This window comes from Oryx dammah, unplaced genomic scaffold, assembly GCF_014754425.2.
Source record: "Oryx dammah isolate SB20612 unplaced genomic scaffold, SCBI_Odam_1.1 HiC_scaffold_25, whole genome shotgun sequence".
NCBI lineage: Eukaryota > Metazoa > Chordata > Mammalia > Artiodactyla > Bovidae > Oryx > Oryx dammah.
In genome coordinates, this window is record NW_024070209.1 from 4,862,844 (window position 1) to 4,878,950 (window position 16,107).

Here is a 16,107-nt window from a genome sequence, read left to right on the forward strand (position 1 = left end):
CACACACACACACCAGTCTGTTTATCCACCAGTCTGTTTATCCATTCATCTGTTACTGGACGTGTGGGCTGCTCCCACCTTTTGACCGTTGTGAGTAGTGCTGCTACAAACACATAGGCGCGTGTACTTTTTGAGCCCCTTTTCAATCCTTTGAGTATACACCTAGGAGTAGAGTTGCAGGGTCATATGCTAATTCTACATTAAACTTTCTGAACAACCACCAGACTTTTCCACAGTGGTTTTGAGTTTCTACCAGCAATGTATGAGAATTTCAATTTCTCCACATCCTCACCAAAGCTTGCTATTTTCTTTTAATTAAAACAATTTATTATAGGCATTTAAATGGGTATGTAGTTGTTTCTCATTGTGGTTTTGACTTGCATTTTCCTAATGACTATGATGTTGAACATCTTTTCATATGTTTTTTGGCCATTTGTATACCTCTTTGGATAAATGTGTATTCAAATACTTTGTCCATTTTCTCATTTTCAATAGTATCAAAATTATCTTTATTTTTTCATTGAAGTATAGTTGATTTACAATGTTATATTAGTTTCTGGTGCACAGCAAAGTGATTCAGTTATACACACACACACACATATATACACATATTCTTTTTTATATTACATTGTCCATTTTTCAATCAGGTTGTTTGCCTTTTTGTTGTTGAGTAAAAGAGTACTTCATATATTCTGGATACCAGACTTTTATTACATAAGTGATCTGCAAATATTTCCTCTTATTCTGTCAGTTGTCTTTTCACTTTATTGATAATGTCCTTTAACACACAAAAGTTTTTAATTTTGATGAAGTCCAATTTATCTATTTTTTCTTTTGTTACCCATGCTTTGGGGGTCATATCTGAGACTCCACTGTTAAATCCAAGGTTAGAAATATTAATCTGTTTCTTCTGTGAAGTTTATGCCTCTAGTTCTTATATTTGGGATCTATGTATTACTGACTTTTAATCTAACCCTTCACTCTCACCACCCTTTCTGTAGATGAGGCTGGCAACCACCCCATCAGGGACGTTCCACTGAACAACTGCTGTCACTCTCACCTTGGTGGACAGGAGATTATTACAGCTTTCCACATACCTGGAATGGCAGAAAGCCAGTACTGTGCAGTATTTGAATTCAGTTACTGATCAGGTAAATAGTGATTGAACCTGATTTTATTTCCACTAAAGTGAAATGCTAAATTCTGTTTTGGGAATTCACATCCTCTTTCCTTGCAAAGGACTTCCCAGGTGGCTCAGTGGTAAAGAATCTGCTTGCCAATGCAGGGAACTCAGGTTCAGTCCCTGGGTTGGGAAGATTCCCTGGGGGAGGAAATGGCAACCCACGCCGGTACTCTTGCTTGGGAAATCCCATGGACAGAGGAGCCTGGTGGGCTACAGTTCATGGGGCAGCAAAGAGTTGGACACGACTGAGAGACTGAGTACCTTCCTTGCAAAATTCCTATTTAATATGAATAAAGAGAGTTATAAAACAATGTATTGAGATGGTAGGAATGTAAAAAACCCATAAAGTCCAGTGAAACTCATTTACAATTTCAGTGTATGGGACAAAAATCCAGTGAAATGAAGTCAACTTCTATTTTATGGCTTTTTAAATTATTTTAAAAAGCAGTGAATGTTTTATTTATTCTTTATTATTTTAATTTTACTCAGATTGGTGGGTAGGGGTTGGGTAAGAAATTTGGCTTTCCACTCTAGTAAGCACACTAAGTCATTCACAGATGCCTTTAATGTTAATGTTGGTAGAAATGAGCTGTTTATCTGAAGAAAAATAACAAGCTCAACTCTCAACCCAAGTTTCAGCTGTAGTAAAGATAAAATATGGTTGCTGAGATGATGGGCTAAAATGTAATCCTCAGAAATGATTTTGGCCAATTGGCACGGTTGCTGTTACAAAGAGGACATCCATAGTTAACTTCCCCAAATGGACTGGGATATTTCTCACTCCTTCTAATGTAGAATTTACGTCTGAACATGAATTAGGGTGAGCTCTTATACATGAAAAATACTTTGAGTCTCACGTAGTTGAGTCCCTTGAGCCATCTGCAGATTTTGGTATTTCGGAGATGTCTTGTACCAGAGCAGTGAAGACTCATTTACTGTCAGATGAAGAAGAATGGTAACTGAGATAGTTTTCAACATTATGACCATTCTTGGAGAAAAAAAAAAAAATAGTACAAATTTTTACAACATTGCTTGCTGTTGTTACTGGGACATAGATCGTTTTACAGCTTGATGCACGGTAAACATCCTGAAACCCAGATGATGACTACTGACCACAGGCTCTTGAGACCTGAAAATAAGCTTACAGAGAACCTGAATAATTACGTGCTGCCAGACCATGTGTTTCATAAGCAGTAAATTTCAAAATTTAATGAACACATCTGTGTCATTAATGATGATAATTTCTGTTTTGGATGGGGGAGTGAAAAAGGGCAGAAAATGGTTAAAGTCATTGGTTTAAAAAAAAAAATCACCATCAAAGTCTGCTCTCTGGAGGGAAAGAGACTTTGGAGAGACACAATAAAGACTGCCCCTAATGTGTCATTCATCCCACGTCTCTGGCTGACATTCTCTGGATGGTGCGCTGACCACAAATGGAGCCCACGTGCCTGGACTGGACCCCTCTGTGGGTACAGACGATGCCCCAGGATCCTTCTTACTGATCTGGAGAGTGCATCACGTGTCTGCTGGTGGAAGGTGTAATGAGGCTCCTCCCAAGTTTGGGTCACAGGGCCCTGAGTGCATTCTCATTAGCTCTCTGCTGCTAACAACAGGGCCCATGGTTGCTGCCTCTTGAAGCAGTACTGCCCTGCCCAGCCGGCTGCAAGACTGGCGGGCGGAGGCAGGGGAGGAGGGCACAGACTCTGCAGATCCCTTATCCCTCACTCAGCCAGAGCCTGGCTGGGCTCAGAGGGAAACAAGCTCCAGACGCTGAAGTCCTTTCCATTTTCGTGTCTCCTGCTGCCCAAGTCAGATGCTCAGATGCTCTTACAGCTATAGCTTCTGTCTCAAAGGCTTTTTCTCTCTCTGTGAACACCATCCCTGGGTAGCTGCCTGCAGAGTGGCTGGCCCCATCTTGGCACTGTCATTTCAGCCTCCTCTGGGAGCATGCCACCAGACCGGCAAGGCTCCCTGTTGGGTCCTCAGGGGTTACAGAAGTAAGTGTACAAAGCCCCTGCCTTCCCCGCCTGGGAGCCCAGGGAGTCAGCAGAGGAGATGGTGTGTATACAAGGTCTGATAACCCAGGGTGGAGAGGGATGTCATGACTGCTGTGCAGAAGCGCTTTGAGCCTTGGAGCCTGTCCTCACCCTTGGGTGCATGTCCCGCCATCTTCTGTGTTCTGCCTGGAAACTTCATTCTCCCCTCGAGGCTCAGAACAAAGAAGCTCAAGGGTATCTCTTCTTTGAAATACTCCTGCATCTCAGAAGGACTTATTTGGTTTATGTTTTCACTGCTGCTGCTGCTGCTGCTAAGTCGCTTCAGTCTTGTCCGACTCTGTACAGTGTCAAACTTCCATTATAAGGACTGTCTTTTTGACTATGACTCTTGTTTTAAAAATAAACCTTTATCAAAGTATAAATGATATAACATAAACTGTACATATTTAAGGTATTCAATTCGATAATAAATATATAATAAAAGAATGTTACTATTGTCTTGACCCAAGGATGGCTCCATCTTATTAAATAGCATTTCCTATTTAAACGACGGCAGTTTCCTAAAGGAAATCAACCCTGAGTTTTCATTGGAAGGACTGAAGCTCCAATACTTTGTCCACCTGATGCAAAGAGGTGATTCATTGGAAAAGACTGAGGGAAGGAGGAGAAGGGGGTGACAGAGGATGAGATGATGGGATGGCATCACCAACTCAATGGACATGAGTTTGAGCAACTTCCGGGAGATGGTGAAGGACAGGGAAGCCTGGTGTGCTGCAGTCCATGGGGTCACAGAAAGTCGGACACGATTGAGCGACTGAACAGCAATGAAAGTAACATTAAAGAAAACTCAGGAAAATAGGAAAGTGTAAGGAAAAGTTGCGGGTGTTCCTGTAGCAGGACATTTCTGAGGTTACTCTAGGGATCTTAGTTTTCCACATTCATTCATGACGCATGTATCACTCTGACGACAATGTGCACAAACGGGAGAACCACCTCTGGTTACTTAGAATATCTACAGCTGGAAATTTAGGCTTTTCTATCTTTAAATCCCGAATTCCCAACACCTAAACTATTGTTGGGTACACAGAAATCCCAGAACTTCTTTAAAGGCAGTAATGAGTTGGGAAGTGAAGTTTGTATAAATCATTTTGCTGAAGACAGAAATAACTGAGCATACTAGTGGCTGAGAAAACCATTCAACGAAGCATTATAATAAATACTATATTTCATCAAAGGTAGTTCAGTTCAGTTGCTCAGCCGTGTCTGACTCTTTGCGACCCCATGAACCGCAGCACGCCAGGCCTCCCTGTCCATCACCAACTCCCGGAGTTCACTCTAACTCAAGTCCATCAAGTCGGTGATGCCATCCAGCCATCTCATCCTCTGTCGTCCTCTTCTCCTCCTGTCTCCAATCCCTCCCAGCATCAGGGTCTTTTCAATGAGTTAACTCTTCACATGAGGTAGCCAAAGTATTGGAGTTTCAGCTTTAGCATCAGTCCTTCCAATGAACACCCAGGACTGATCTCCTTTAGAATGGACTGGTTGGATCTCCTTGCAGTACAATGGACTCTCAAGAGTCTTCCCCAACACCACAGTTCAAAAGCAGCAATTCTTTGGCACTCAGCTTTCTTCATAGTCCAGCTCTCACATCCATACATGACCACTGGAAAAACCATAGCCTTGACTAGACGGACCTTTGTTGGCAAAGTAATGTCTCTGCTTTTGAATATGCTATCTAGGTTGGTCATAACTTTCCTTTCAAGGAGTAAGCGTCTTTAATTTCATGGCTGCAATCACCATCTGCAGTGATTTTGGAGCCCCTAAAAATAAAGTCTGACACTGTTTCCACTGTTTCCCCATCTATTTCCCATGAAGTGATGGGACCAGATGCCAAACTGTGTAAGGCTGCATTATCTCATGCATTACTATTGAAGACAATTGCTGCCAATTAATTGTAAAATGCCATCAATGTAAAACAGATCCTGATACTAGGATCTTAAAATGTGAAAAAAATATGCACCTTAGACCAATAAAATATAGTGGCTCTTAAGCTATGTTGCTGATGGAAAAGAGCCCTTACCGTGTGAAGACACTACTGGAAAGCGGTTTTTTGTCTCTATTCCTGCCCTGATAATAGGTTTCTCTGTACCATTTTTCTAGGTTTCATATTATACTCGTTTTTTTTTTCCTGACTTACTTTACTCTGTATGATGGTCTCTAAGTCCATCCACATCTCTACAAATGATTCAATTTCATTCTTTTATGGCTAAATATATATTCCATTGTATATATGTACCACATTTTCTTTATCCGTCCATCTTTTGTTAGCCATTAAGGTTGTTTCTGTGTCCTGGCTATTGTAAATAGTGCTGCAGTGAACAGTGGGGTACATGTGTCATTTTGAATTATGGTTTTCTCAGAGTACATGCTCAGCAGTGGGAATAACAGCAGAAACTAACACAACATTGTGAAGCAATTATACTCCAATTTTTAAAAAATGGCTTTTTGGAACCATCTGAAGACTGCTGTACTCATGCGTCCTCTTGCTTGTCTGTCAATCCATCACAGGAATTATAAAGACAAGAAATGGAAATACAGCTTCTTTGCTTTTCAGACCCCCCACATTAAGCTAGTTACTGTAGGAAAAAGAACACTTGCTGTGGTTTGGCTTTCCTTCTTTCCCACCAATCACGTTCTTTTCTATGAAGCTCAGAACAACCAAAATAATGCAAATTAAAATCAATTTAAATGTTTACTTTGAGGCAATGAAGTAAAAGTGAAGTTTTAGCCCAAACATTTTGTGGTCATTTCTACAGCATGCCAGGAACCCAAAGAGGGATATAGAGCATAAACTTTTCAACTTCAAAGTGCTTTCCTTCATGCTTGCTGGCTTTCATTCTCCTTGTACTGCATAGAGAGAAAGGCAATAGGGCTCTCATTTCTCTAATCATGCTAGAACTCTTCTGCCTAATGCTTTAGAAACTGATCAGCAAGAACAGTTTCAAACCAGATCTGATCACATCAGTTTCAGCATTCACTGCCATGTGAAATGTTTGCGAAATGCCATTAGATTTGCACAGATGCCTTCTGGGGATGAAAAAAGTTCTACAATTTTTGTCCCCTATTTGTGTTTCAAAACTTATGAAACTGCTCTGGAAATCAAGGGAAAAAGACAAAGCAGATTCTTTTTTTTTTTTCTTGGTTGAAATACCTGCTAATGGCACGCATTCTTTACCAAATTCAATTACTTTTGAGATTTGAAGAATAAGGCAGACATGTCTGGTAGTGTTTGTCTAGGGAATTGTGACTCGAAGTTAAATCTTCAGAGAATAGAAAAAAACATCCAAATTCAGTATCAATTGACGTTATTATATGTTATGTCCTTCAATACCCGGACAAATTGGGGAAATTCTCGGAAGTATGTAGCTAATTAATTTAGCGCTACTGGTAACTCAGAAAGTACATTTAAATCGACTTTCCTTTGAGGTCAAATTGCTCCTTTAATCTCAATAAGGGCTTAATTTCATTATTTATTAGTCATTTTGGAGATTTTGCCCTGCAAGTTCCATAAACAATTCAAGCTCCTACACACTAGCAATCTTGATAATCCCAAACATAAATAATCTAATTAATGAACTGCAAGCCTCCAGCTGTCAGAATACTAATTAGTGGAGATACAGGTTAAAAGAGAATTAGTGAGGTCTTTGCAGTAAGCAGAACAAGGGCTCCTCCAAAGACGTCTGCATCTTAATTCCCAGGCCCTGTGGGTATGCTACTTCTCGTGGCAAAAGGGACTTTGCAGAAGTGATTAAGTATTTTGAGACGGAAGATCACCCTACTATCCAGGAGGGCCCAGCATCATCACAAAGGGAAGGGAGGTGGCAGGAGAGTCAGGGAAGATGTGACAAGGAGGTTAGAGATCAGAATGACGAGAGCCATGAGCTAAGTAACAGGGGCAGCCTCTTGGAGCCGAGAAAGACAAGACAGCAAATTCTCCCTTAAAACATTCAGAAGAAACAAAGCTCTGCCAACACCTGGATTTCAGCTCTGTGAAACTGATTTCAGACTCTGACTTCCAGTGTTGTAAGATAATAAATTTGCGTTGTCTGAAGTCACTAAGTTTATGGTGATTTGTTATAGTAGAAATGACACTAATGCAGTCTTATTTCATTGGGACAAGATAAATCACCAATACTCATTGTGAAATGTTTGAAAGAAAGGCATTATTAAAATCATGCAATGTTCCTACACGTTACTTATGTATTTAATTTTGGGGCTGTGCTGGGTCTCTATCGCTGCGCACGGGCTTTCTCGAGGTGCAGCGATAGCGGCTCCTCTCCAGTTGCGGTGGGCAGGCTTCCTGCTGTGGCTTCTCTTCTTGCGGAGCATGGACTCTAGGGCGTGCGGGCTCCTGTAGTTGTAGCACATGGGCAGGGAGCTTTGGCCCACGGGCTTAGCTGCTCTGTAGCGTGTGGCACCTTCCCTGACCTGGGATGTGTGTCTCCTGCGTTGGCAGGTGGATTCTTAACCACTGGACCATCAGGGAAGTCCAATGTTCCTACACTTTGTAAAGTCACCTATTCTTTCTTGAGAAAAACCAAAAGATCTAGAGCTGAAATAGCTCCCCACAAATTCTATAGTAATCCTAGAGAAGATAGGATTTTTTCCCCTATTTAAACTTCAAGTTCTGTGCCCTCTATGATGCGATGGTGGGGAGAAACATTTAGATTCTAGACATATTTTGAAGGTAGGGTAGATATGATTTAATGATGGGTTGGATGCATGTCATGAGGGAAAGAGAAGAATCAAGGATGGTGTTGAAGAGCGTCCCCCCAGAAGCTCGTGTCTGCTCACAACCTGTGAATTTGACCTTATGTGGATATAGAGTCTCTGCAGGTAAACTCAAGTTCAGATGGTTGCTGAGGGTGGGCCCTAAATCTAGTGACTGCCATCCTTGGAAGAGGAGGGAGACTTGGGGAGATGGCCCCACAAGTGTAGAGGCAGACATCAGAGTGATGTACCTACAAGCCAAGGGATGTGACCTGCCGTCAGCAGTCACCGGGAGCTGGAAGAGGCAAGGAAGGATTCCTCCCTCAAGCCTTCAGTGGGAGCAGGAACCTGTTGACACTTTGATTTCAGACTTCTAGTCTCCAGAACTGTGAGAAAAACACATTTTTTTTCTATTTTAAGCCACCTGGTATGTGTACTTCGTTATTGCTGTTGTTCAGTCGCTAAGTCCTGTTCTACTCTCTGTGACCCCACGGACCGCAGCACCCCAGGCTTGTCTGTCCTCCCGGAGTTTGCACGAACTCATGTCCTTCGACTCGGTGATGCCATTCAACCATCTCATCCTCTGTCGTCCCCTTCTCCTCCCGCCTTCAATCTTTCTCAGCATCAGGGTCTTTTCCAGTGAGTCAGCTCTATGCATCAGGTGGCCAAAGTATTGGAGTTTCAGCTTCAGGATCAGTCCTTCCAATGAATACTCAGGACCGATTTCCTTTAGGATTAACTGGTTTTATCTCCTTGCACTCCAAGGGACTCTCAAGAGTCTTTTCCAGCACCACAATTTGAAAGCATCAATTCTTTAGCACTCAGCCTTCTTTATGGTCCAACTCCCACATCTGTACATGACTACTGGGAAAACCATAGTTTTTATAGGTACCTTAGAAAATAAATAGAGATGGCTCCAAGACTTTGGCCTGTGCCAACTGCAAAAATGAGGAGACCACTTATTGCAAAACACAGGATAGAAGGTTAGTGGGAAGATTAAAGGCTCAGTTTTTGATACGTCAAGCTTGAGATGTTTGTTAGATCCCCAAGTGGGGATGTTGAGTAAGTAAACAGAAACACAAGTATGGAGCCTGGGGGATGGAGAAGGCGATAGAGATACAGATTTAGATGTTAGCCAGCTGAGTATACAGGGTATTTAAAACAAGAGACCAAGACAAGAGCGCTAGGAGAGCGAATCAGGAGAGAGGAGGGAAGATGAAGGACCAAAGGCAAATACAGAGTGACAATCAGAGACTCCGGATCCAGACTGGACTGCAAACCCGATAGAAAATACACCCCAGCAACACAGTCAGCACATCTTAGCAAGCAGAAGATTGAAGACACGATAAACCTTGATGAATTAAGAGACTGACAAGTCACTGTGAAGGCATAATGCTAAAAAATAGTTACAAAAATGATTGCTTGAAATACTGCCCACTTTCTGCTACTGTTAAGAAAAAAAAAATCTCTATATACTCACTTGGAAAGACTTCTAAATATACCTTATTAAGAGAAATAAAAATCAACTTTTAGGACAGAGTTTACCATTGTGATAATTGTAATGAACAATTATTTCGATAATTTACTTTAGGAAGTTGTGATTTAACATTTAGCAATGACATTTGCGCATTGTGTGAATCTGGAAAAAAATCAATTCTTAGAAAAAGTACTTTTAGTGCTATACCATTCAGGACTCTTAAAAAAACTGCATATACACAAATGTGTATACAATGCACAAGAAAAAGAACGAAATGGTATACACCAAACTCTTGATGGTAATCTCTGGGTAGGGAAATAAAATCTGGACAAGAGTGTGATAGACTTCATATTTTGCTTCTTCTATTTGTATAATTACATCTTTATAATGAGTATATAATTATGTGTTGGTTGTATGATTAAAAACCCAAAACTTATTACACTCATGTAAGATTGAAATCCATTTTGTGACAGATATTTTGTGTCTGCTAATTCTCAGAAAATTTTTTTTATTAAGTCCTAGAAAATATTTTCAGCTTTATAACAGATAACTAAGAAATTATATACTTCATGTCCTTAATTCTAAGACACTGATCTTAAGATACATCATTAATTTAATAACAGCTTTTCAGAAAGAAAAACAAGGCATACAATTACACTGAATGCATAAAATGATTATAAGATGCATTTCAACTTCACAAATGTTTCTAGATAAAATAATAATTAAAATATTCATCATGTTTTGTAGGAAGTAGGAAAGTGGAGGTAAGTATAATAGGACTGTAAGCTTGATATTATCCCTTGGACGAATAGACCTACACTTGCAAATTGTTGAAAATCAGATCCATGTGCCCCTGCCAGGAATATTTACAGGGAAAGACAATAAGAGAAAATCCACTATCCACTGGGAATCTTGTGTGAGTAAAGTATACTCATCCTGAGTGATGCAGGATCTCACCTTATTTGGAAATGGAAATTTACTTGGTTCCACTTTGCCAGGTGGTTGAATAGCAGCAAGCGGTGGAGGCCAGGTCATCTCCTAAAGGGAGGGAGAAAAAAACAACGCTGTCAAACAGAGAGCATTTGAAGTAGTACGTAAAACAGTTTCATAAGCCAGTCTTAGTAAGGCATGGAAGAGACAAGGAACGAACAGAGATAAATAATAAATGAAAGGAACTTTAAAAAAAAAAGATCTGAAACCCACTTTTATGATTTCTTTTCCTCATCTACCAATTCCTGGTTCCATGGCTATCTCCATCAATGCTTTCTACCTTAGAAAGATCTACTAGGCTAACCTATTTTCATTTCATTTAAGCTCCTAAGTAAAGGGACAACCCAGTGGTAGAAGTTCCATGGAAAATACCACACAAAGGGGGCTGCTTCCAACAGAGTTCACAGAGTGTTTCTGAAGGAATGCACAAAACACGGGGATCATTATTTAGAGGGGCTAGTTATTAGTTTCCAGTAAGTCCCAAACATCATTTTGGTCTTCACAGAAATGTCATTCATGGAGAAATGAAAAAACAAATAAAGAATACAACTTTAGCCCAACATGTAATAATACTTCATCTGCTTTTTGACATACACTCTCACTAAACTGTGAGAGAGAGAGAGTGCAAGGTGGCAGGGGGACGATATTTGTTTCATTCATATCTGATATTTTTCTCCAGTTCCATCTCCTGGAAAATATTTGCATTCACTAAATGATTGTAGAATTAAATTGAATCCATTTCTGATTACCAAGAAACTGACTTGGAATTTACAAATTAGTTCTGAACCTTTTTTCTTGATTCCTTCCACTTCCAAACCTAAGTGACAAGCACTGAGGCAAGAGGTGATTTATTTTGAGAAATAAACTCAACATTCAGAAAACTAAGATCATGGCAGCCGGTCCCATCACTCCATGGCAAATAGATGGGGAAACAATGGAAATAGTGAGAGACTTTATTTGTTTGGGCTCCAAAATCACTGCAGATCGTGACTGCAGCCATGAAATTAAAAGACACTTGCTCATTGGAAGAAAAGCTATGACCAACTAGACAGCATATTAAAAAGCAGAGACATTACTTTGCCAACAAAGGTCCATCTAGTGAAAGCTATGGTTTTTCCAGTAGTCATGTGTGGATGTGAGAGTTGGACCATAAAGAAAGCTGAGTGCCGAAGAATTGATGCTTTTGAGCTGTGGTGTTGAAGAACACTCTTGAGAGTCCCTTGGACTGCAAGGAGATCCAACCAGTCCATCCTAAAGGAAATCGGTCCTGAATATTCACTGGAAGGATTGGTGCTGAAGCTGAAACTCTGATGCTGTGGACACCTGATGGGAAGAACTGACTCATTGAAAAAGACCCTGATGCTGGGAAAGATTGAAGGTGGGAGGAAAAGGGGACGACAGAGGATGAGATGGTTGGATGGCATCACCGACTCGATGGACATGAGTATGAGTAAACTCCAGGAGTTGGTGATGAACAGGGAAGCCTGGTGTGCTGCAGTCCATGGAGTCACAAAGAGTCAGACAAGACTGAGAGACTGAACTGAACTGATTTTGAGAAAAGCAAGAAATTCTCTGTTTAGGTGAAGACATTTTCTGGAAGTCCACCCTGGAAGGACTTACGGGGGACCAACCTCATGCACTTAAGGTGTCCCTTCTCTATCCTGCTGTCACCAAGGTTTCTCTAATGAAGAGCAAAGGAAGATCCAAGTCCCCTTATTACCGTCTCTCCTCTGCTCCCCAGGCACTTGCCTGTTCTATCATGTATCAAACCATGTTATCTCTTTTAAAGAGGCTGCAAAGCAACACTGCTGAATTTGTGTCCAGGTTCAGAGTCCATTCAGTGTATTTTTAAATTAGCATTCTTGCAACATGTCCTTGCAACGTCTCTACCTTTCCACTCACCTGAACTACCATTCGAATCACACCTTCATTATTTTTAACCTGAAGGATGTTAATGCTTTTATCATTAATCCTTCCCACACATCTCTGCTGAATTAATTTTCCTAAAGTGAAGATCCAAAGGAAAAGCTTCCCTGGCTCCACAATCTTCATATACCATCACATACACAGCCATAAGGGCTTCCCAGGTGGAACCTTTGGTAAAGAACCCACCAGGAGGCACAAGTGACTCAGGTTCAATACCTGGATTGGGAGGATTCCCTGGAGGAGGAAATGGCACCCATTCCAGTATTCTGACCTAGGGAATCCCGTGGACAGAGGAACCTGGCGGGCTGCAGTCCATGGAGTTGCAGAGTTGAACACAACTGAGAGACTGAACAAATACACACAGTAATAAGGGTGTTGATGGTACCACTAGTTGTGCTTTACGGTTTTCAGAGTACTAGTTCCATTCAAGTTTACACTCAACCCTTAATGTAATTATTAGCATCTCCATGTTACAGGTGAGGAAGTCAAAGTTCAGAAAGATTAATTGCTTTGCTCAAGTTCAAAAATGCCACTGCTGAAGTGCGCACGTCTATCCCCTTAGTACAAATCCAGTATTTGTTTTTCACTTTACTGCGTTTACTAAGACATCATCCTAGTGTTCAAACCTTCTACAAAAAGATTCTGATTTTCAGCCTTGTGTCTTTTTGTTAAACCATGCACCCTACAGATAGGACAAACTACTGTTTCTGCTTTTACTTACAACATTCTCTTCGTGTGTGAATGCCCCAGCGCCACACGCTTTTTGGATTTCTAGCCATTCATGAAGGCTCGTCTTAAACATCACCTCTGTCTTGAGGCCTTTGCTGACTCCCCTTTTATTCCAATATGATAAGAGAGCGCCCTTCTCATCCTCCTCCAAGGCACTTTTCCCCTCTCTCTTTTTCATAGTAACTGTTATGTTCCTTTTCGTGTTGTAGTTTTGTGAGTAAACACCTCAGTCTGCATTCAACCATTTTTCCCTCTTCTGATACCCTTCTCCCAATGTGGAATAAAAATCATGCTTAAGAAACCTAATGTCTTTCAAGAACAGAACTCTAAAGAAGGACTGAACATTTCTTTCAGTAGGGATACTGTCTACTCAACTTGGTGTGGACTAAATAAAGCACCTTGCTCAAAATTACCTTGTTGAATTGAAAGGAGCACCTATATGTCAATGCAAAATTGCTTGCTAACATTAATTATAGCTAAATATTTCCATGTGATTTTTCCATCTAACGAGTACCACTAAATTTACGAAGGAATAGTAAAGATAGTAAGTCCATCCAACTCTTTGCCGCCCCATGGACTGTAGCCTGCCAGGCTCCTCTGTCCATGGGATTCTCCAGGGAAGAATACTGGAGTGGGTTGCCATTCCCTTCTCCAGGGTATCTTTCCAACCCAGGGATAGAACCCAGGTCTCCTGCATTGCAGACAGATTATTTACTATCTAAGCCAAAAGAGAAGTCCCAAACAGTTTATTAGAATTTCCCCAAACACTTACATATACTTGTTTTTAATTAATGTGCAATGACTTTCTAAGACCAGTTCATTAAAGTTCTCTATTAGGGTTTCATGTGAAAATTAAGTGCAAACAGACTATTTTTATTTCCTCTTCTGTCACTTACTAGCTCAGTGAGCTTAGGTAAGTCACATCTTCAGCCAGTTGTAGTGATTTCAAACCATCAGCTTTGGAAGCAACCAGATCTCAGCTTGTGGGATCTTTGAAACAGAGGGAATAGAGATGCTAACTATCTCATGGCTTAATCATGAGGATTAAATGAGATTTTATAGATATAATATGTGTATATATATATAATCCCTAACTCTCTATACATACATATATAAGCATGGTTCCCTAATATTTAATCATTCAATAAAAAGCAGATCTGATGCTGATTAGTACCAAGCTGAGTTTCAGAATTCTCTCTAAAATGAGAGGTAGAATTTCTCTCTGTTTTAGATGTCAGAAATCTGAGATGACAGAGTATCTGGGAAAGTGTTTTTTATAAAAGAATGAAGTATTGTGCAAATGTAATCCATAATTAAGTTAGCAATGATTAATAGAAACTACATAGTGCTAAAACAGAAACTTATTTAAAGAGATTATTATGATTCCTGAGTATGATTTGTACTTTATACTGGAGAAAAACTCCTTAAGCTTTCTCATCAGAATAGATCTCTGACACAGTAGTAACAGCCAGTGAAGAAAGATGTGACTTTATAAAAGTGTTTCATTGGTACCTTATTTCTGGGAGTGATTTAGATGTAAGCAAAGGTAAATTTTTTCATAACTTCTAAACCTTCACTTAGTTTGCCTCAGGTTATTTTCTCTACAAGGAAAGGATGCTGTGTCCCATTGCCAGACCATGGACCCCACACCACTGCATTCAGCAGTCCTCACCTCTGCCCTGCTCAGACCTCCTAACTTCAACCACCCCTCATCACTGCTTTGCTCTTCTTCCCATCCTCACCCCCACTCAGCTGTTCTTTACCCACTTCCTGGGCCACAGATAAGACAGGAAGAGAAATACAAAGCTTGAAGCCAATTACTCCAAACTCTAGGTAGGTACTTTCTGATAAACTTTTCTGCTAGGGCTTGCATCTGTCTACCTTCTTTCCTTTCTGATTTTCTTGTCACTCAGGAATGACATCATACCCTGTTCCCCAGCAGCTGGGAGGTCCTCAGTTAAGAGCCTATGCTTCTTAGCTAACTGATGGGATTAAAAATCTAAAAAAAATGATACAAATGAATTTATTTACAAAACAGAAGTAGACTCACAGACATAGAAAGCAAACTTGTGGTTACCAAAGGGGAAAGGTGAGGGGGAGGAATAAATTAGGAGTCTGAGATGAGCAGATATTCACTACTATAAATAAAATGGATAAACAGTAGAGAACTACTGTATAGCACAGGGAGCTATGTTCAATGTCTTGTAATAATCTAGCATGGAAAAGAGTCTGAAAAATTATTGCTTATGTGTATATATAACTGAATCATTTTGTGGTACACCTGAAACACAACATTGTAAATCAAATATATGTCAAAAAAAAATTTTTGAGGTCGATCTGCTTTACTTTTTACCTTTTTTAATGTTTACAATGTTGTGTTTGTTTCTGCTGTACAACAATGCGAATCAGCCATAATTATACATATATCCCCTCCCTCTTATACCCTCCTCCCCTCCACTCCCCTATCCCAGAGTAACAGGGGAGTCATCAGAGAGTGCCAGTCTGGACTCCAGGTGTCATACAGTGACTTCTCATCAGCTATTTATTCATATTTTACACATGATAGTGTATATACGGTGATGCTACTTTCTCCACTCGTCCTGTTCTCTCCTTCCCCTACAGAGTCCACAACTCCCTTCTCTATGCCTGTGTCTCCGTTCCCTCTTTGCAGATAGGTTCATCAACACCATTTTTCTAGATTCCATAGATATGTGTTAATATCCCAGTGTTCACTGCAGCACTGTTTACAATAGCCAGGATGTGGAAGCAACCTGAATGTTCATCGACAGATGAACGGATAAAGAAGATATGGTATATATACACAGTGGAATATTACTCAGCCATAAAAAGAACGAATTCGAGTCACTTCTAGTGAGGTGGATGAACCTAGAGCCTGTGATATAAGAAGTAAGTTGGAAACAGAAAAGCAAAAGAAATTTTAAGTATATATATAAAAAAACAATCAATGTATCTGTGTTAACACAGCCTCAACAGTCCGATCTCCCAAGGAAAGATGTCTAGTTATGCAAGGGATA

At 40.4% G+C, this 16,107-nt stretch overlaps 1 protein-coding gene across 2 annotated transcripts in view; it reads right to left on the reverse strand.

Moving 5' to 3' along the window:
* The window catches only part of AFF3 (AF4/FMR2 family member 3), a 577,629-nt gene that overhangs the window by 200,979 nt on the left and 360,543 nt on the right, over window positions 1-16,107 (reverse strand). For both annotated transcript variants that reach the window (XM_040267685.1, XM_040267684.1), the window contains one exon: window positions 10,385-10,465. In XM_040267685.1, coding sequence (XP_040123619.1) covers window positions 10,385-10,465 — 81 coding nt within the window. The remainder of the gene's footprint in view (window positions 1-10,384; window positions 10,466-16,107) is intronic.